Below are 20649 nucleotides of genomic sequence, written 5' to 3' on the forward strand. Positions count from 1 at the left end.
ATTCTCAGAATGCAATACCCTCTCTGAATTCTTCCCACATATAGACAGTACAGAATGGTGATAACTCTAAAGAAAGCCTTCTAGTTTCTGGTTATCAATAGGTTCACTTGATCTATTTTCTGAAACTACACATTTACCAATTCTCTGTCTACTGTGAGAATACTATGGAAGACTTCAGAACAGCACAGTCGGATAGAACTTTCTGCAATGATGGAAATGTTCTATATCTGTGCTGTCCAATTACAGTAGTCACTAGCAATTTGTGGCTACTGAGCACTTGAAATATGGCTAGTGTGACTCAAAGGAAGTTTTACATTTTAATTAATTGTAATTTAAATAGCCATAGGTGGCCAGTGGCTACTATACTGCATAGTGCTACTATACAGGACAGAAGAAAGAGAATCCAGGCTCCCTGGAAAATGGAAAGCTCTAAAAGTTTATCCTGGAACTTCCCTCTGCATATCCTGAGTACAGAGGAAGAGTTAAGTCTTCTGTTGCCATAGAAACAGATCCTTGCCACAGCTGTGAGCCCCCAAGAGGTACAGTGCTCAAAGATTTCCCTATATGACTCAGGAGCTGCTCTTCCTCTGGGAGTAGAGAACAAAATGATGATGGGCTTACAGCTTCCTGCTTCCCTGTTCATAGTGCTTCTTTGCTCCACAGTGTAATGACAGTGATAGGGCTTTACGGGATTTCTGAGCAGAAAGAGAACAGAAAGCAGCTAGCCAACCGCTGCTTTCCCAAAGAGAAAAACAAACCATGAAGGTAAGGTGACTTACTCATTTAAAATTTTTTTTACACAATTGAAGGTAAAAAGTAAACAGCCCACAAGGAATTTAAAATGTAGTTCAATGAAACATAAAACTCAATGAACAGGTTAAAAAACAGGTGAAGAAAGAATTACTGTACTTAAAGGTAGAGATAGGAAATTACCAAGAGTGCAGCATATAGAAATAAAGAGTTAGAAAATATGGAACTGTTTAAGAAACATGAAGGATAGAAGAAAAAGGTCCAATACATGACTTCTAAGATTCCCAAAAGGAAAGATGGGAGAGAATAAAACAAAGGCAAAATTTGAAGGGATACGTGGTTGAGAATTTCTCAGATTCTTTGAAAGACACGGACTCTCAGATTCAGGGACAAATAGCAAGCAAGAAAAATAAAAATAAATGAAACCCTGAACACACAACACAACAGTAAATTTGCAGAATACCATGAACAAAGCAAAGATTATAGGGACTTCCCTGGTGGTCCAGCAGTTAAGACTCCACACTCCCAATGCAGGCGGCCACGTTAGATCCCTGGTCAGGGAACTAGATCCTTCATGCCACAACAAAGAGCCTGCATGTCGCAACTAAAGATTCTGCATGCCTCAACTAAAGATCCCACATGCCACAACTAAAGATCCCACATGCCGCAACAAAGATCCCACACTCAGCAATGAAGATCCCACATGCCGCAACTAAGACCTGGCGCAGCCAAATAATAAATAAATAAATAAATGATTTTTTAAAAAAAGAAGAAGAAAAGATTGTAAAGCATCTAACAGAAAAAAACAAATTAACTGTAAGAGCTGAGAATCAGACTTCTTAATTACAATATCAGATGCCAAAAGATAATGAAATAGAATAACTTTGTCCAACTGCTGAGAAAAAAATAACTGCCAACCCAGATTTTTATACCCAGCTAAATTACCATTCAATAGTTACAGCAAATAAAAACACTTTTTTAATTTGCAAGCAAAAAAAAGTGTTTATGCTTAATAAATTCTCACTGAAAAAAAACTTAACACCTACCTCTGGAAGAAGGAAATTTAACTCAGAAGGATGAAGTATGATGAAAGAAGGAACAGTAGGCAAAGAATTTGCTAAGCAGGTGGGTGACTCCAAACAAGCAGACTTTATCAAATAAGAACAGCAACAACTAATTCTAGAGTACAAAAATGAAGTGGAATTAGAATACTGAATCTTGGACTTCCCTGGTGGTGCAGTGGTTAAGAATCCACCTGCCACTGCAGGGGACACGGGTTTGAACCCTGGTCCAGGAAGATCCCACATGCCACGGAGCAACTAAGCACATGTGCCACAACTACTGAGCTTGTGCTCCAGAGCCCGTGAGCCACAACTACTGAGCCCATGAGCCACAACTACTGAGCCTGCATGCCCTAGAGCCTGCGCACCGCAATTAATGAGCCCATGCGCTACAACTATTGAAGTCTGCACGCTCTAGGGCCCACATGCTGCAACTACTGAGCCCGCATGCTGCAACTACTGAAGTCCATGCACCTAGAGCCCACAACAAGAGAAGCCACTGCAATGAGAAGCCCACGTACTGCAAGGAAGAGTAGCCCCCGCTCACCACAACTAGAGAAAGCCCGCGCACAGCAATGAAGACCCAAAGCAGACCAAAAAAAACAAAAAAAAAGAATACTGAATCTCAACAGTGTGTAAGACAAACTGTGGGTTCTTTTTTATTTGGGAAGAGAGTAGAGATACTGATTTAACATTAGATTTTTTTTTCAAGTATGCAAGCCAAAAATTTAAGAGTAGCCTCTAAAAGAATTGAAAGCTTCCAGATGGTGATAAAGAAAACCCAAGTTATCTAACAGAAGGCAGGAAAGGAGAAAAATGCAAACAAAACATATGGTACATAACACAAAACAACATATTAAATAACAATATATTTAATAAGATATTAAATAATATATTTTATACTAATTAGATATTAAGTTAACATATAGTGGTATTCAGAATACTTTTTAAATGGATTTGGGACTTCTCTGGTGGTCCAGTGGGTAAGACTCTACTCTCCCAATGCAGGGGGCCCAGGTTTGATCCCTGGTTGGGGACTAGATCCCGCATGCCGCGGCTAAGAGTTTGCATATCACAACTAAGAGCCCGCGTGCCACGACTAAAGATCCCACATGCCGCAACTAAGACCCAGCACAGCCTAAATAAATAAATATATATATTTTAAAATGGATTACACTTGCAAATTAAAAGTCTCAGATTAGGTTGAGGGGGGCTTCCCTGGTGGCGCAGTGGTTGAGAGTCCACCTGCCGATTCAGGGGACATGGGTTCGTGTCCCGGTCCGGGAAGATCCCACATACCGCGGAGCAGATAGGCTCGTGAGCCATGGCCGCTCAGCCTGCGCGTCGGAGCCTGTGCTCCACAACGGGAGAGGCCACAACAGTGAGAGGCCCGCGTACCGCACCAAAAAAAAAAAAAGTCTCAGATTAGGTTGAAAAAAAACCCAACTATCTGTCATTTACAGGAGACACATCTAAGACATTGGGAAACAGGGACTGAAAATAAAAGGACAGGAAAAGATACCAGCAAATAGTTACAAAAAGAAAGCTGGCATTAATACAAAAGAAAATAGACCAAAGAAAAAAGTATTACTAGAGATAAAGATGTTCTCTACAAAAGCAATTCTCCAGAAGGACATAAACAATTCTAAACAACCATATACTTGAGAAAAGTTCAAATTACACACAGCAAAATTTGACAAAATTATAAAGTGAAGTTGGCGAAGCCATGGTCAGAGAGAGTTTAACATAGTTCTCTCAGGAACTGGTAAATCAAGAACACCAAAATTTAGTAAGATAAGGAAGATTTGAACAACACAACTGATAAGCTTGATCTAAGGATATCAGAATCAAATTTCACCCAACAATCAGAACACAATCTTCTCAAGCATGAATGAAATATTTATGGAAACTGACTATGCAGTGTGCCACAAATCAAGCATCAATAAAAACCAATCAGGATTATAGAGACTGCTCTGTGACTATAATGCAATCATGTTAGAGGCCAACTTAAAATTTTTTGGAAATTTTAAAATATACTTATAAATAACTCACGAATCAAAGAAATACTAAAAAGTAGAAAATACCTAGAAATGAATGATAAAGGAAACACTACAGATCAAAAATCATGGGACCCAGGGACTTCCCTAGTGGTCCAGTGGTTAAGAATCCGTCCTGCAATGCAAGGGACACCAGTTCGATCCCTGGCCAGGGAACTAAGATCCAATATGCCGCGGGGCAACTAAGCCCACGTGCCACAACTAAAGAGGAGCCCATGTGTCACAACAAAGAGCCTGCACACCGCAATGAAAGATCCTGTATGCCACGACTAATTCCCAATGCAGCCAAAAAATAAATATTTTAAAATATCATGGGACCCAGTTAAAGAAGTGCTCAAAGGAAAAATCTAGAGCCTTAAATGACTATATTAGAAAAGATTAAAAAGTAAATGAGCATAGGGTACACTTAAGTTAGAAAAGCAGAGACAGTAAGCCCAATGAAAGTAGAAGGAAAGATAAAATACAGTTAAGAGTATAAAGCAATGAAATGTGGCAGGCAGAGGGGAGGCAATGGACAAAACCAAAAAATGCTCCTTTGAAAATAAAATAATAAAAAATAGGTCTGGCAAGCCTTATCAAGAATAAAAAGAAAACATACAAATAATATTAGGAATGAAAAGGGGGACATAATATAGAGATAGACACAGAGGCTGTCTTGAAATATATGACACAAGAATAGAAAACCTGAACAGGCCAGTAACACTGAAGAACTTGAATCATTAGATAAAAGCCTACTCAACAAAAAAAGTCCTAGGTCCAGATAGTTTTACAGGAGAATTCTACATGTAAGGTCCACCAAGCATTCAAAATACAGGTATTTCCTTTGCCTTTATCTGTTTCTTCCAGATCCACTTTCCTCTCTGTTAGCCTTCTCTCCAGAAGAATAACAAGTCTGGACACGGTTTCCTTGCCTCCCAAACTTCTGTTGCATTTGGCCAATGGGAATCAAGAAACCTGAGGACAAGATGATAGAGAGACTGGGGGTACTTATTACCTGGTGCTCTCTGCGCTTTGCCATGGTATGGCAGTGGTTCCTTTCTCCTATGTAAGTCCACAGTTCTGTGGGACACCTCTCCCAGGGTTACAGTTCTCATCATGTTTGGTAATGGCTCCCTCCCCATGCACTTCAGATCTAGGTGTTATAAGAACTTCCCACTGTGGCCAGTCTCCAGATGCTTCACCATCCACTGTTAGTTCCTTTAATCCTGGCCACACCTTTGTAAACTGTCTGTTCAATTAAATTTGAGTGTGCCATCTGTTTGCAGCCAGAACTCTACTACACCTTTATACAAACTCTTTGAGAAAAAAATGAACATACACTCCTAACTGCCTTATAAAAGGTTACATTAATCTTAATAACAAGAAAAAGTATAAAAATTATGAGTGAAATTTTATAACATATGCAGAAATCCCAAGTAGAATATTAACATATTAAATCTAGCAATGTATAAAAATAGAACACATCACAACCAAGTAGGGTTTATTTAAAGAATATAACGATAGTTTAACACTACAAAATCTATTGATACAATTCACCTCAGTAATGAATTAAAGGAGAAGGACGATGTGAATAAATGTAAGGGAAATTTTGATAAAATAACCATTTGTGATATTTAATTTAACAAATTAAGAATAGAAGGAAATAAAGGCTAGCCATCGAAAACATACACAATGCTTCCAATGCAAGAAGCACTTCCTTTAATAGGAGGAAAACAAGGATGCCTATGGTTATAGAGTCAAATAAACTTTTTCCAGAGGAAATTGCCAGCAATCCTAAGGTAAGAAAGAGGAGTGACACACAAGAGAATTAGAAAAGGAGAAACAAAACAGTTATTATTTACCAACGTGATTCTCTTGGATTTTCTCTGTAGATGCTTTCCATTAAAACTATTAGACCTATAAGAGTTCAACAAGTCTGCTAAATATACCAGAAACCTGAAATAATTATAAAAAATTTTAAAAATACTATTTACGGCATAAACCAAAAAACTATAAGGTACCCAGGGGTAAATCTAACAAAAAAGATTCAAGATCTTTAGATAATTACTAAGCTTTACCCAGAGACATCAAATAATAATAAGAGGTTGCTTTCACTGATCACTTACTATCCGCTGGGCAATGTTTTGAGTGATGTGGATATGCCTATAAGCTCATTTAATTGATACAATAGTACTGTATGATAGATATAATTATTATATGCCTCACTTAACCTTAACCGCTACCCCACGCTGCCTCTCCTAAGAAGTGGTTTCACGTGTGCGTGAGTGGTATACTGGTGAGCACAGCTGCCTTCCAAGAAGGGGTGTCTCATGGCTGGCATCTCCTATGCAGGCACCTCTGGCTCAGCCAAGCCAAGCCTCCAGAAGACATTCTCAGGTGATACTGAGGCAGACTTGACCTGAACTACCCAGGCTCCAGCTGTCTGAGACTCTCAATTGAAGGGCAAGAAGCCCTTCTTCCATCAGATGAGATCACAGCACATACCGTGGGAGCAGAGCTTGGGACTTGATCTATTTCCAATCACATAAGGATACAGACCAACTCTGAAGAAAGTAGATCTCCATATTAGGGCTAGCCACCCTTCAGACACCATGTCACTTTAAGTTCATGTGGCTTTCCCATTCCTAAGAACAGGTCAATGTAGATTCCTCAGACTTGAGATGTTTTATTTATTAATACTTTAAGCTGCTTTGCAGAGTTAAGAACTTAATGGACATTCGACTATTTGTCTTTTCAGTAACATTTGAAGATTCTGGCTAACAGAAATGCAGTTTTTATTTTGCATTTTTTGCAACTTTTCTGTAAGTCTGAAATTATTTCAAAGTTTTTAAAAATGTAAAAAAATTTTATTCTTACATCTGTAAGTCCGTTCCCATCAGGTTCACGGGTAGACCCAATTTTATAAGACGGCAATTGCTAAACTCAACATAAAACTCCAGTAAATATCCTAACAGTTCTTCCCCCATAGAAGTTGACAAAGCTGATTTTTAAATTTATCTGGAAGCAAAAAGCGCCAAAAATAGCTAAGCAGTTTCTGTTGTTTTATTGTTGTTATCTGTAACATACGGAACTGTTTATTCTGCTGTTTGCAATACAAAGACATGGGGAAATGTTACTGTTTGTGCAATATAGTAGGGGAAAAAATGTGAAACTGTCCATTAGGGTCGGTTTGCCAGATGTCCTCATTAAGAATAACAGCTATAGGGCTTCCCTGGTGGCGCAGTGGTTGAGAGTCCGCCTGCCGATGCAGGGGACGCGGGTTCGTGCCCTGGTCTGGGAGTATCCCGCGTGCCGCGGAGCGGCTGGGCCCATGAGCCGGGGCCGCTGAGCCTGCGCTCCGCAACGGAAGAGGCCACAGCAGTGAGAGGCCTGCGTACCCGTAAAAAAAAAACAAACAAAAACCCAGCTATAAACAGAGCAGTTCCTGGTACTCTGTACTTCATTTTGTTGATTCTACCTGGATTCCCTTATTTGTCCCTAGAAAGCTTTATTTAGACAACACAGCTTTGAAAGAGAATAAATAACAATATGAAAGGATTTGCCCTTCTACACAGCAAGACAAAACTATAGTAATTAAGAAAGTATTAGCACAAGGATAGACAACTTGACCAATGGGACAGAATAAAAAGCCCAGGAACAAATCCATGCCTGGAAGGAAACTATATTTTGATAGAGGTATCTTTTTCTTTTTTCTTTTTCTATGCGGGCCTCCCACTGCCGTGGCCTCTCCCGTTTTGGAGCACAGGCTCCGGACGCGGCCATGGCTCACGGGCCTAGCCGCTCCGCGGCATGTGGGATCCTCCAGGACCGGGCACGAACCCACGTCCCCTGCACCGGCAGGCAGGCGGACTCTCAACCACTGCGCCACCAGGGAAGCCCGATAGAGGTATCTTGAAACTTGATAGAGACAGCTTTGCAAATCAGTAGGAAAAGACTTTACCATTCCTCACTTGCTGCTGGGAGAGCTGGTTATTCATATGGAAGAAGGAAAATATATCCTTATCTTACTCCATTCAAACAATTTAATTCTCCATAGATTAAGGACTCAAATATGAAAGGCAAAATTTTAAAACTTTTAGAAGAAAATATAAGACAATAATCTTTACGACCTCAAGGAAAGAAAAATCTTTCTTAGGACACAAAATGCACAAGCCATTAGGGAAAACACTGGAATATTCAATTATATTAAAGGTAAGTTAACCGTAAGAAATCGCAAGGAGAATAAAGAGAGAACCCATACACTGGGATATACAGATGTATATCTGGAAACAAAATGAAATAAAAACACAAATTCATACAAACTAGTAAGAAAAGGATGAACCATCCAATATAAACATGGATAAAAGACATGAACAAGAATGATGATTAAATATACATCAGTATATTAATTATATGTAAATATGTATTATATCAAGTATATAAATAACAAAAATCACAACGATATACCATTTCACACTCACCAGAACTTGCCAAAAATTCAAGTATGACAATATCAAGTTTTGGCAAGAACACGTAACAAGTGAAAATATGCTATTTGGGGAGTATAAATTGGTACAAGCACATTGGCAACCTACTGGGCAATATTTAATCAAGAGTTGAAGGTATATATATGAGCCTGTGACCCAGCTATCTCAAGACTAAGGATGTACTCTAGAAAAACTCTCATTCAAGTATACAAGGAAACAGCAAAACATCCTCGAAGTCACTGAAAATAACTTTAATATCCACTGATGAGAATGGATTGATAATGGTGATATCTGTGGTATATTCTTACAATAGACTAGAGCAGCAAAAATGAATGTGCTATAGCAGCATATAGTACAATGGATTTACAGATCTCACATCCATTTTGAGTTATATCTATAAACAGAGATATGAAAGGATAGAGACATTATAAAGTTTACATAAGTTAAATACTGTTTTGGATAGAAACAGGCAGTGAAAAGTATGAACACATACAGGATGATCAACAGGAGAGTCAGGGCAGTGGTTACTTTTGGGAAGGGAAGGAGAAAAATAGGAATTGAGCGAGCTCCATACAATTACATCTGCAATGTTCTAGTTAGAAGATGTTATGGGAAAACCCGAATGAACTTTTTGGCCAACCCAATATTAATCTGCTTGGCAGGTAAGTACATTATCTCTTTTGCATGCCTGAAATAGTTCATTTTTTGAAAAGATTCCAAGAGACAAGAACTCCTATTCAGAGTCACACCACTATGTGATTTCCTAAAATGTGCAAGTGAAACCAAAATTGAAATAGCACAAACCCCTGTGACCCTCCCATCTTACAGTCACAGGACTGAAACTTTATAGAGTTCATCTAATAAATGTGAATGGACAGGAAAAGGAAAGGTCAGGATCCAGCTTGGATCCCATGACAAGATGTACCCTGGGGACCCTCAGGGAAAAGAGAGGAAAGTTATTCCTGCTCTTTTATAAAAGTGGTAATTTTTTATCACTTTTTTCTTAATTGTTTTGAGCTTCTTATGTAAAAGATACTTTGTAATTATGCCATCAATTAAAAATGTTGAGCCTCCACTATATAACCTAAGGGAAATTTGTCCTCTCAGAACAGAGGTTCCTACTGCTTTTTTCTTGTTTGAAGAAGTTGGTTAAAGTCATCTCTGCAGAATGTATCTATAATCCTAGAGACCTGGATACCTTCAAGGCCCAGAACTCCCCCTCCCAGTTCCATGCTTCTGCCCTTTTCTCTTAGTTATTGCTGGCTCTTAGGCATCAAACGCTGGCTTCCTGTTCCCCTTTATTGAGCTCTGGAGACTTGGAACTGGTAAGAGGCTTTGAAGAAAAGTACAAAGCCAGGAAAACACAGAATGGACACAACTATGACTTTCCAAAGGAAAGCAAATCTCAACAGTTGTAATAACATTTTAGACTTTCCTCTGTCTGTAGCTTACGTAAGACGTGGCTCAGACATGAGGACCTAAGAAGTACTTAAGTCACTGAAGTTGGAAACAGTGAAAACTCAGTTTCCGGCGGGCAGAGAGGCTGAGGACAGGCTTTTTTTTTTTTAATTTTATTTTTGGCTGCATTGGGTCTTCATTGCTGCGTGCGGGCTCTCTCTAGTTGCGGTGAGCGGGGGCTACTTTTCGTTGCAGTGTGTAGCCTTCTCACCGCAGTGGATTCTCTTGTTGCAGAGCACGGGCTCCAGGCGGGTGGGCTTCAGTAGTTGTGGCACGCAGGCTCAGGAGCTGTGGCTCACGGGGTTAGTTGCTCTGCAGCATGTGGGATCTTCCCAGGCCAGGGCTCGAACCTGTGTTCCCCCTGCGTTGGCAGGCAGATAGATTCTTAACCACTGAGCCACCAGGGAAACCCAGGGGACAGGCATTTTGGATGTTGGTATTATAATCCTGGCTTGTTCTAAACTCTAAGTATCTCCAGCATGCCCTTTTCACCATCCTATAAAGACACTGGGTGAACTGTTCACTTTGGGAAACATTCTAAGTGCTTTATTAGACCTAAATTCTTCAGAGCACAGACTCTGTAGAATCCTCTCTATGTGAGGTAGTCCCACAGTCAGTGCCAAGCACCATGCCACCATTTCACAATATGGAAAAAGGAGGCACACTCGTGGCTCTTATATTCTCATCGTTAGGCCTGCAGCCATCCCTTAATCCAGAAATATGATGTTGTTCTTGTAAATGGCCTTGGGCCCTCTGACCCAGGGCCTCCATTTCATGATCCTTTTACACTACAATAGTGTTTTAATGAACTGACTTTGAATGCTGAAACTCCAGTCTCGTTGGTCATGCTACTGGGACAGTTCACTGAGCACAGCCCTCCCTATTCTATTCTGCTGTCCTGCACTTTGAATTCAGGGCTTGCTGTCAGCACGGAAAGCACCAGAGTTCTGATATGGCAGCCTTTGGTTATGTTCAACCGAGGGATTTATCTTCCACAACCTACTCAAAACCCTCCTCCAAAAGCTACCAAAAATTCCCCTGGTGAGAAATGCTATTATGAGAAGGAGCGGCTGCTTTCTGACTCCACTGTTTCACTAAAAAGATTTTTTTTTTTCAAACAAATGTTCAATAGAAGAATCCAAAGGTTTCCCAAAGTCACAGCAAAAACAGAACAGCTCATAATACTATTTCTCAAAGGTCTGTCACTTCATAGGAGATTCCTATACCTCAAAATGCTGGAGATGCTTAGATTCACTATCCTTTTACATTGCATTTGGCCTCTGGGCTGAGAGGAGGTAGGAAATGGATGCATTAAACTCAGCCAACAAGACTGGGCTCATCAGATATTAAGATGGAAGGCAGCTAACTTGCAAGCCAGCCCTGGGCATAGGCCTTGGACTTACCAGAGTTCGCCAGGGCTGGCTGCAATAGTTTTGAATGTTTTAGCCATTTCTGACCAGGATTGAGGAAATCTAATAATACGTGTCATACTTCGTAATGCTTATCACAGTAGTGGGCAGTGTTACCACAAAGTTTCTTTGAAAAGCTGACTTAGGTGGTGCTGTGCCTCTGGGGGCATTAAAAGTGTGTATGGGGGCTTCCCTGGTGGCTCTAGTGGTTGGGAGTCTGCCTGCCGGTGCAGGGGACGTGGGTTCGTGCCCCGGTCCGGGAAGATCCCACATGCCGCGGAGCGGCTGGGCCCGTGAGCCATGGCCACTGGGCCTGCGCGTCCGGAGCTTGTGCTCCGCAGCGGGAGAGGCCACAACAGTGAGAGGCCCGCGTACCGCAAAAAAAAAAAAAGTGCGTATGATCTAAAGAGAATAGACCAATATTACAGAAAGCTCACTTGTATTTATGGTAGACCAAGTACTTCATTGGTTTAGGCTGGAATCCCAAGGGCTCCCTCAAATCCCTGTAGGATTCCTGGAGTACTTAAGCAGGCATCAAGATAAAAGAGTCTTAATATTTCTTAGTTTTTCTCTACGGAAAAGCACCTTCTCAGTGCGGGGGGGCGGGGGGGGGCATGGTATTTGAGAGGGAAACAAATGAAAAGATCTCCAGAGACTGGAGAAATATGGGCAAAATGACCAAGCTGGCCGGAGTCTTGGAGTCTCAGTCCCGCATTCTCCTCCTACCTCTGTCTCAGATCATCTGGATTGACTCTAGATTTAAGTTTCTCCCACACATAATAAATCAACTTTGACCTTAAAAGATACTGTACAGCACAGGGGTGGCTAATTTCAGAACAACTCCTTTTGAAGCATGGCTTATTCAATTACCCTTTGAAGAGGGCTGAAAGTACCACCAACCAGCAAGCTGGAGCCACGCTATGCCAAGTCTAATTCACCAAGACCAAAAGGACCACAGATGCCGAAATGTAACGAGGGGTTTCTCCAAAGATTATCCTTCAGAGAGTAAGGTATCACCTTACAGCCAAAGTCTGCATAAAGTCTTTCAGCATGGAACATTTCCCTACATTCTGTACTTTGGGCAAAAAAATACTCAACTATAACACAGATTTAATCATTATTCCAGGGGGGAAATGACATTTCAGTCACTACTGCTGCCTATCATAAACAAGGCTTTAAAAATTACTTAAAACAGCACTAAAGTGTCAATGTCGTGGAGCTCAGATACAAACACAAGACCAAGGAGGAAAACTCTTACATTTCCTTATGTACATTTCGGCCTGGGATAAATTTTAGAGAGATGGGTTTAAAAGGCGGTGGATCAGGCTTCTAGAAAACAGTGTTCAGTGACCAGAAAGAAAAGTGGCTCTAGGGATGACAAAGACACTGAAGTCAAAGATAATGAAAAAACAGTTTTTCTTTTGATATTTTCATTGAGAAGATAAGAGGACCATTTATATTGGCACATATGAGGAATTTCTTCTTACCAGGCACTTGACTGGAACCACAAAGAAAAGATCACCTGCCCCAGCCCAGATAGAGGATTTAGTTAACAAGGAATAATGTGAGTGAAGAGTAGAGAGGAGATCATCCGTGTAGCAGCCTCATGGACAAGCGCCTGAATTTGTTTATTCAACAGAGGAACTGATGAAGAAGGTAAAATCTTCCACAAGCTGCAATATTCAGACTTTCTCTTAAAGGAGTAGGGAAGCAAAAATTCTTAGAAAGAACAAAGTAATGCCAATCACCTTCATAATAAATATACATTCCCAGCACCTAGCACAGGTCTGGGTATACTGGAAGCACTCAATCTCAGTTGAATAAATGAATATCTTAGCTCAACAGATCTCCACACACACACACAAAGTCTCATACTTTCAGTCAGCTAAAAAAAAAAAAAAAAAAAAAGGTATTTTGTCCACTTTAAAGTCTGGATTCATCCTGAGATCTTGTACTTGTCTAGCTGGGGATATAAGAAAGAGGATGTAACTCAGGAAGCCCTTCTGTAGCACAAGGATAGGGGACACTGCCACAACTACCTTCTGTTCGGAGCAACTCGGGACCAAGGCAGATTGGCTCAGGCCTATCTGTAGGAGAAAAATGCTTAGTACCATGTAAAAGAAAACAGCCAAAGAATGAACAATGCTCTTGCTGGGTGGATCTACCCTCTGGGAGCAATAGAAAAGAAGATCTGTATGTATTCTGCCTGGGAAATATCTGACTAGTTTAGTGATACTGAAAGTGATGCTAATGAATGCATGAGAAAAGCATTCAGAGTTCTTTCTCTCTGTTTATGGAGAGAAAAGTTAAATCCATGGTAGGGGTGCACTTCAGATATAGACGGTATTCTGACTACATGTGTAGAATCATTTGTTACAAATTCAGATTCTACTTAACTCTGGGAGCGGGGTCCTGTCCTCTGCATTGTTCATGAGACCCTAGAGAAGACTGGACAGAGTCAAGCTTGAAAACCCTTTGAACCATTCACAGAGATCAGGAGAGCTCTTGTCTCCATCTGCCTCCTTCTCCTTACAGATCCGGGAGTGCACCATAAATTCTTGCCATGCCTCCTCTTTACGGGGCACAGCGAATTCCTCCTTCCTCTTTACTCCCAACAGAGGAAGGCTGTACTCTCAATTCCAACAACTCGAGGGAGATCTCAAGGTAAGCAGTCTCATCAGCCTACAGAGTACCCCAGCTGCGGCTTTCAGATTAAACCTGGTTCTTTATTTGCTTCGCACTTGAGGGTTGGTCTTCAGGTTATGCACCCCTCATCCATTTAGCCTATCCAAATCAGGAACCCAACTGTTGGTTTCAAGGATAAACCTGTGTTCTTATGAGGAAATAAGATTCAGAGGTGAAAACGGCCAGGCCTGTAAGAAGTCCATTCTCATACTCAAGCCTACACCCACCATAATCACTAGGAACCATATGACTGAGACAAGGCCATGGCAAAGCTTGGAAAAGAAACAAATGGAAATGTGTACACATCCATCATTCTAAAAGATGGGGAATAGCATTTAGGTTTTGGACTCACTTCAAGATTTTGGTACCTCAGCCTCAGTGACCCAGTCATTAAAAACACCCCCTACTTAAGGGTTAGTAAGAGCAAAACCAAGAGCTTAAGTTACCACCACTTCCCTATGACTTTTTTCCAATTTTGAAACTGTCAAAATTGAAGTTTAGTTTTAAAATTGGGTTTGCTAAAATGTAGGTGCCAATAAGCTTGGGTTGAATGTCACATCTCTCAAATACAAAGCATGTTCCTTTCCCCAAAAGGAACTGGAGTTGCATTTCTGGTAAAGAGTGGCTTGGCTCAGAGAGTATTCCTCATGACCTAGTTGGGGTGTGTCTTTGTTTAATGGCAAAATGTACACATCCCATAAAACACACACTTTAAGAGTGAAACCACTGTTTCTTGCAACACCTTTCAAACTCCAGTGAGGGAGAATTAACTGTGACCTTCAAGAAACGATCTTCTCCTCAAGGGAACTGTTTTTTTCTTTTATAGAAAATAAGCCCTCATGGTAATAGCTAAAAAACTCTGCTTTTTAAAAAGTCTTCCAAGAAAACCCAGTCTTCATTAAGAATAAAACTGCTGCAGGGCAGGGACCCATCATGCTCTCTGGAGGCCACAGAATGCTTCTCCTTTTCCAGAAACGATGGAGAGAACCATTACATCTAGCACACCTATAGTGAGGCACAAAGAGGCTTTCTGATCCACTCCGATGGAATTGGCAACTCTCCCTAATTATTTAAGAACAGAGAAAATTAAATCACTTGAGAACCCCAGAGTGGCAGCAAAGTAGAACCCATGAGATATCCTGCTGGCACGTTCAAAGACTTACCAAAAAGTCACCATCTATCAGCCCCTGTTGATGGCTTGGTAACAACAGAGAACAGTTTCGTTTTCTGCACATGCACGTGTATACACGCATCTGACTAAGAAGTTGGAGGGAGACCTCAATGACCAGCCATTTTATATTAGGGCCCAGGAAACAGGCAACCTCTTCCTTCCAACACAGTGGAGCCTCTATATTTTTTCCCCCACATCTAGAAATCTGTATTCTGAGATACACAGGACTACAAATGGATGACCAGACCTCCAGAATACCACCCAACCATTAGGAGTTAAACACCTTATAGCAAAACGCATTTTATGTGGAAAAGAAGGGACTCTACTCGGATTCTATAAAGCAGCTCTTCTCAAGTGGCATTCTTATTATGGACGGCCCCCACAATACAGGTCAGATTTCAGTAGAGAACACTAGCTTCCATTTCGGGGAAAGAGTTCACACGATCCTAAATCTCTCTGTCCAGCAACTTCTGAAGAGATGAAACAAGGCAGAGAACTCTAGAAGTGTCCCTGTAAGAACACCACTTCCCATTTCTACGTTATTTGGCTTTTGTAAACACCATCTCATGAGACCACGACAGCGACCCGGCAAGGTAAGCAGAACAGGTATTATCTCCATCTTACAGGTGGAGAAATAGTGACTCTGAGGCTAAATGACTCACTTGCACAAGGTCACAAGACAGGCAGTTAACTAGCAGCCTAACCGCAGGAGGAGCCTAGCCCTCTGACACACAAGCAGTGCAATTTCCACGACGCTATCCAGCTTCCTCATGTTTTAGGTTGAGAGGCAGTAGAGGGTAATGGCTAAGAGACCAGGTGGATTCTGATGCTGGCAGAGCTGCATTTCAATCCCAACTCTGCCACCTATTAGCTATCTGGCCTTGTGTAGGTTCCTTAACCTCCCTTTACGCCTCAGTTTCTTCACCTGTAAAATGGGAATTAAAACGTTTTACCTCCTAGAGTTATAGTGATGATTAAATGAGCCGATGAACATACGGCACTCTAATTCATTCACTCAACAAATATTTGTGCCTGGCACATGGAGTGCAGGAGTTACAACGGTGGTCAAGAGGCACAGTCTTCCTCTCATGGAGCTTAAAATTTAGTCAACTTAAAACAGAAAGAGTAAATGGATAAATACAATGTGTTAAGTGCTATTAAGGTAACAGGCGAGTGACTGGAGAGACCGACAGGAGGGAGCCAATTTTTAAGAGTGGTCTCTAAGGAGAAATTTAAGTTGAGCCCTAAGGGATCATAAAAGGCTATCCCTGGGCGGAATGGAAGGAAAAGCATTCCAGGCAAAGGAAATAGGGCGTGCAAGGGTCACAGCCCAGAGAAGGCAAATGTGACCGTGTGTATCCTCGCAGCATTTGGGCAGCAACTTTTATAGGCTGGCTGTATTTGTATTTTAAATTTTACAGGCTGGCTGTATTTGTATTTTAAAAATAACAAAGACAAGGCTCAAGAGAGGTGAGGTGTCTTGTCCAAGGTCACAGCTTCTCCAAGGAGGAGCTGAGACCCCAGTATTCTACCTCTTGACATAACATCAGCTCGCGCCTTTTGAGGAAGCCTCTAGCTCACTGAACTCCCCCACTTATTTCACTGACAGCTGTTTTCTGCACCTATGAAGAGTTCCAAAAGCACCTTGAAAACACAAGCAACGACATCACATCAACTTCCAGGCATCTAGTCAACTGTGCACTGAAATCCTCACTCTTCTACTCTTAAGACACAAGAGTGAAAACTGCTGGGACCTTCCCCAAGGCTCCAAAATTTCTCTTCTTACAGCAACAAACAAGAGAGGAAGGGGATGTCCTGGAAGGAAGAGCCTGTGGCCTGTTGCAGAAGGTGAGATAGAACCACCATTGCAGAAGAGCGGAAATATCAAAGTTCCTCTCAAATGAGCTGCACAGGAAAAACTAATTACTTTATTTGAATAAAACAACAAATCCCTAAGGAGGTGGTTCTCAATCAGGCGATACCCCGCCCCCACCAAGAGCACTTTGAAATCTGTGGGAGTATTGAATGGGCAGGGCCAGGTATGTTCAATGTCCTGCAAAAGGACAGGATGGTCCTATAACAACTATATTACCCAAAATATTAACAGCGCCCCCCATTTTAATATTAATCCCTCAAGGGATTAATATGCTCCAACTTTTCCTGTAGTCCCTGGTTCAGTGGCTCTTCCTAACCTCACTACAACTAGATTTTAAAAACTTGAGGTTTTATAGCTGAGGAGTCTGTTTTGGAATCCAATTTTAAGCTCATAGCTCCAGCATGGAACTTGGTAGTGGAATAAGGAAAAAGACGTTTCTAGTAAGAGACAGACAAGAAATTTCAGCAAGGGAACTCCTTCTCCAGAGAAACCTCTATAAAATTACATTTTTGCAACACAAAATTTCTACTTGTGCTTTTTGAGAACCTCCTTACAGTACTCTTCAGCTTAAAATCAGACACTAATGACAGTTCTTTTAAAAACTTAACTACAATCATCTCAAAAATACACCTGACTCCTTCTGGACCAAATTTTATAAGAAATATTATTAAGTTCAAGATGTCTAAGGGAGGGAGATGCAAGAGGGAAGAGATATGGGGACATATGTATATGTATAACTGATTCACTTTGTTATAGAGCAGAAACTGACACACCATTGTAAAGCAATTATACTCTAATAAAGATGTTTAAAAAAAAAAGATGTCTAAAGCTGATCAAATGTCCAGAAGTACCAAAGGTAGTCATGCCTTGCATCTCATTCAGGGCAGAGTTGGATGCATGCAGGTCAGAGAAGCTCCAATGATAGCTAGAGGTCTGTTCAGGGATTAAAATTCCATCGTAGCAAAAAAAAAAAAAAAAAATTTCCATCCTAGCAATTGAAAGCCACTTTCAAATGTTACCCTAAATTAGTCACTAATTCTCCCTAAAAATGATTTCACAATTATTTTAAAGAACTGAAAAAAAGATTAAGACTGTTTACAGAAATAGAGATACAAAAAGTCTACCCTATTTCACAATAGCTAGAACAGTGATCCAACAAATAAATCCTCCATAAAGCAATCTTTCTTCTACACAATATCTAAATTTTCTGAAGTCTCCCAAAGGAGTATGAATATGTTAACTTCTTCACTGCAACTTGCCAATTAGCAAATAGCGGCCCCACACCCCTTCTGACCAATTTTCTAGAAGCCTAACCTGGCTTCTCAGGTTAGCTAAGCAGACAGACCTGTTTTCCTCCAGAAGCACCGAGCAGTGCCTTTTCTGCCCTGCCTGTTACAGCCTGGGAAATCCTCCTCCAGCTTTTCGCTGACCTGTCACCAGAAGTTCACAAAATGAATTCATCCAGGTTCTTTGAATCCTCCTTTCCCCCTGACATGTGCCAACAGTCAGGCAATAAAATGCCACCTCTTGGTTAAAAAAAGATGCAGAATACCCAGAAGACCAAGCACTTAGCATGGAGGGGGAGAAAAAAGATGGAGGGATGCAAGAGTCATTGAGCCAAGGCTACTGCATGCAGCACGGGTAACCAGGGCCCTGGTCCTGCAAAGCCTCCCAGGGAGGCTCCCGGCTGGGCCCTCCATCCAGCAGGCCACACCTGTCTATGACAGCAGCCGCTCCACTTTAAACAATTCAAACACATTTCCAGCAGGGTGGCAAACCTGGGCACCCGTCTCTCCCAGCAAGAGCAAGAGCCCTAATCCAAACACCACTTGGCCCCAATTTTTTCACACCCTTTGTTTAGGAGACACCGCTTGGTCAAATTGGATCCTTCTCTCTCTGTTACCGGTGAGGCAAGCACAATGCAGCAGTTGCAGAAAGAAAGCTTCGAGGCCGACTTGCGATAAGCCAGACAAGACCTGAGGATGGGGATGCCAGTGAATGAGACTTCAATAGGCATCCATAAGTGAACCAACACCTGAAGCCCTAATACGCCCGGCTCCGCAGCCTCTCAGAAAGCTCTTTTCTAGAGGGTGGGTATCCCATTCATCCCTTGGCTTCGGAAACCAAGGGGAAGGCAGACAGATCCAGGTTGCGCACTCCACCTCCAAATCTTCGCACACGCGCGAAGGTGTGGGGCGCCCCGGCGCGCCCTCGCTTGCACTCCACCCTCTGAGGCCTCCACCAACCGCGGACTCACCACTGTGCGAGCTGAACCACCTGGGTGCGATGTGCAGAGGTAGAGCATCCGCCAGCGAGGCTCGGGAGCCCAGGTACAGCATCCCGTCTCTATGGTGACCGCCGCCCGTCTCCTGGTAACCATTGCCGTGAGCATAGGTGGAGTCGGACGCCGACCCTCCGCCGCCGGGCGCCCTCTCGGAGTCGCCGGTCCCCCGGGAGGCGGGGGTGTAGAGGCCAAAGGGCACCCCCCCGGCCGTGCTGGGGTCCATGCCCATGCCCGCCACCGAACTGACCGAGCGGCTGCGCAGCCCCATGGCCCCGCCGCCCGCCCGGTAGTGCCCAAAGTGGGGCGCCCCTCCCGGCGGGGGCACGGCGCTGTCATCGGTGGAGACCCCCGGGAAAGGGCCCCGGGAGCGGGCCGCCGTGCTCTGCTTGCCCCCCATGCTCGCCCGGGCCCCGGTGGGGCGGGAACCTGGAGGCCGAGACCCTCCCCCACTTCTCAGCAGCGGGGGGAGGGTTGGGCGAGCATAAAGGGGGAGGGAGTCAAAAAAGGAGACCGGGAAAGAAAAAAGGAAAAAAAAGAAAAAAAGAAAAGAAAACCCGCGGGCGGAAGAGGCAGGCGAGCGGGGATCCCAAACTAAGAATTTAAAACGATCCAAGCCAAACGCATGTTTCCCCTCAAGGTCCAAAGAGGCGCAGTCCGGCGCGGGCTCGGCGCGCCACAGGCCGCCCCCGGGCCCCCGAAAGCCGGGGGAGCTGCAAGGAAGGAGGGAGGGAGGCGGCGGGCGAGCGGGCGGGCGGGCGCAGGGAGGCGCCCGAGGAGGCGGCCCGCCCGACAGCAGGAGGCGGAGGAGGGCTGGGGGCGCCGGGCGCGTCCCCCGCCTCAGGACGCCGCGACCATGGACGGCGACCCGGACCCCTCCAGGCCTCGGGCGGGCTGCGGCGCTGGGCAGCCAGGCGGAGCTCGGGAAGCCGCGGTCGCGTGGCGTAGCGCTCTCGCTCCAGCCGCAGCCGCCGCCGCCGCCTGCCCCGCCAGCCGCACCGCCCTGCTCGGTCCCGGGCTGCGCTCGCCGGCGCTCCTCGCCGCCGTGGAGACAATGGAGAGAAGCAGAGCGCAGGCGCCGCCCGCGCCCCCTCCCCCTCCCCCTCCCCCCCCCGCCGGGTTAACCCCTTCGCGGCCCCTGCAGCGCCGGGCTCTGACGCCCGAGAGGTCCCACCCACCCACCCAGCCCGCCTGGAAACTGAGTGGCCTGAGACATGGGGCGTCAGGAACAGAAGCAAGGCGTCTTTCCAAAAAAGCCCTCTTTTAGCCCCTGAAAGTAGCTGATGATTCAGAGGGGAACCACCTATGGGGGGAGGGGCGACCATGGTTCGAGGTGTGGGAAGGAAACGCAGGGAAGAATAAAAATTACTCTAGGCGCCTACCTGGCTTTGAGGGTCACTGGTCAAGCTCCCCTCCCGGCACAAATTTGCCCCCA

The 20649-nt window shown here is 43.5% G+C and overlaps 1 protein-coding gene across 5 annotated transcripts in view; it reads right to left on the reverse strand.

The window, feature by feature from the left end:
- The window catches only part of ZNRF1 (zinc and ring finger 1), a 99539-nt gene extending 79274 nt beyond the window's left edge, over window positions 1-20265 (reverse strand). For 3 of the 5 annotated variants that reach the window (XM_033434369.2, XM_033434370.2, XM_033434371.2), the window contains exon 1: window positions 19191-20256. In XM_033434369.2, coding sequence (XP_033290260.1) covers window positions 19191-19614 — 424 coding nt within the window. In that variant the 5' untranslated portion in view covers window positions 19615-20256. Of the gene's footprint in view, window positions 1-19190 lie in introns of all 5 variants that reach the window. The other 2 variants (XM_033434368.2, XM_033434372.2) reach the window with 2 other exon arrangements.
- Window positions 20266-20649: the final 384 nt, after the last annotated feature.

This window comes from Orcinus orca, chromosome 20 (assembly GCF_937001465.1).
Source record: "Orcinus orca chromosome 20, mOrcOrc1.1, whole genome shotgun sequence".
In the NCBI taxonomy this organism is placed as follows: domain Eukaryota; kingdom Metazoa; phylum Chordata; class Mammalia; order Artiodactyla; family Delphinidae; genus Orcinus; species Orcinus orca.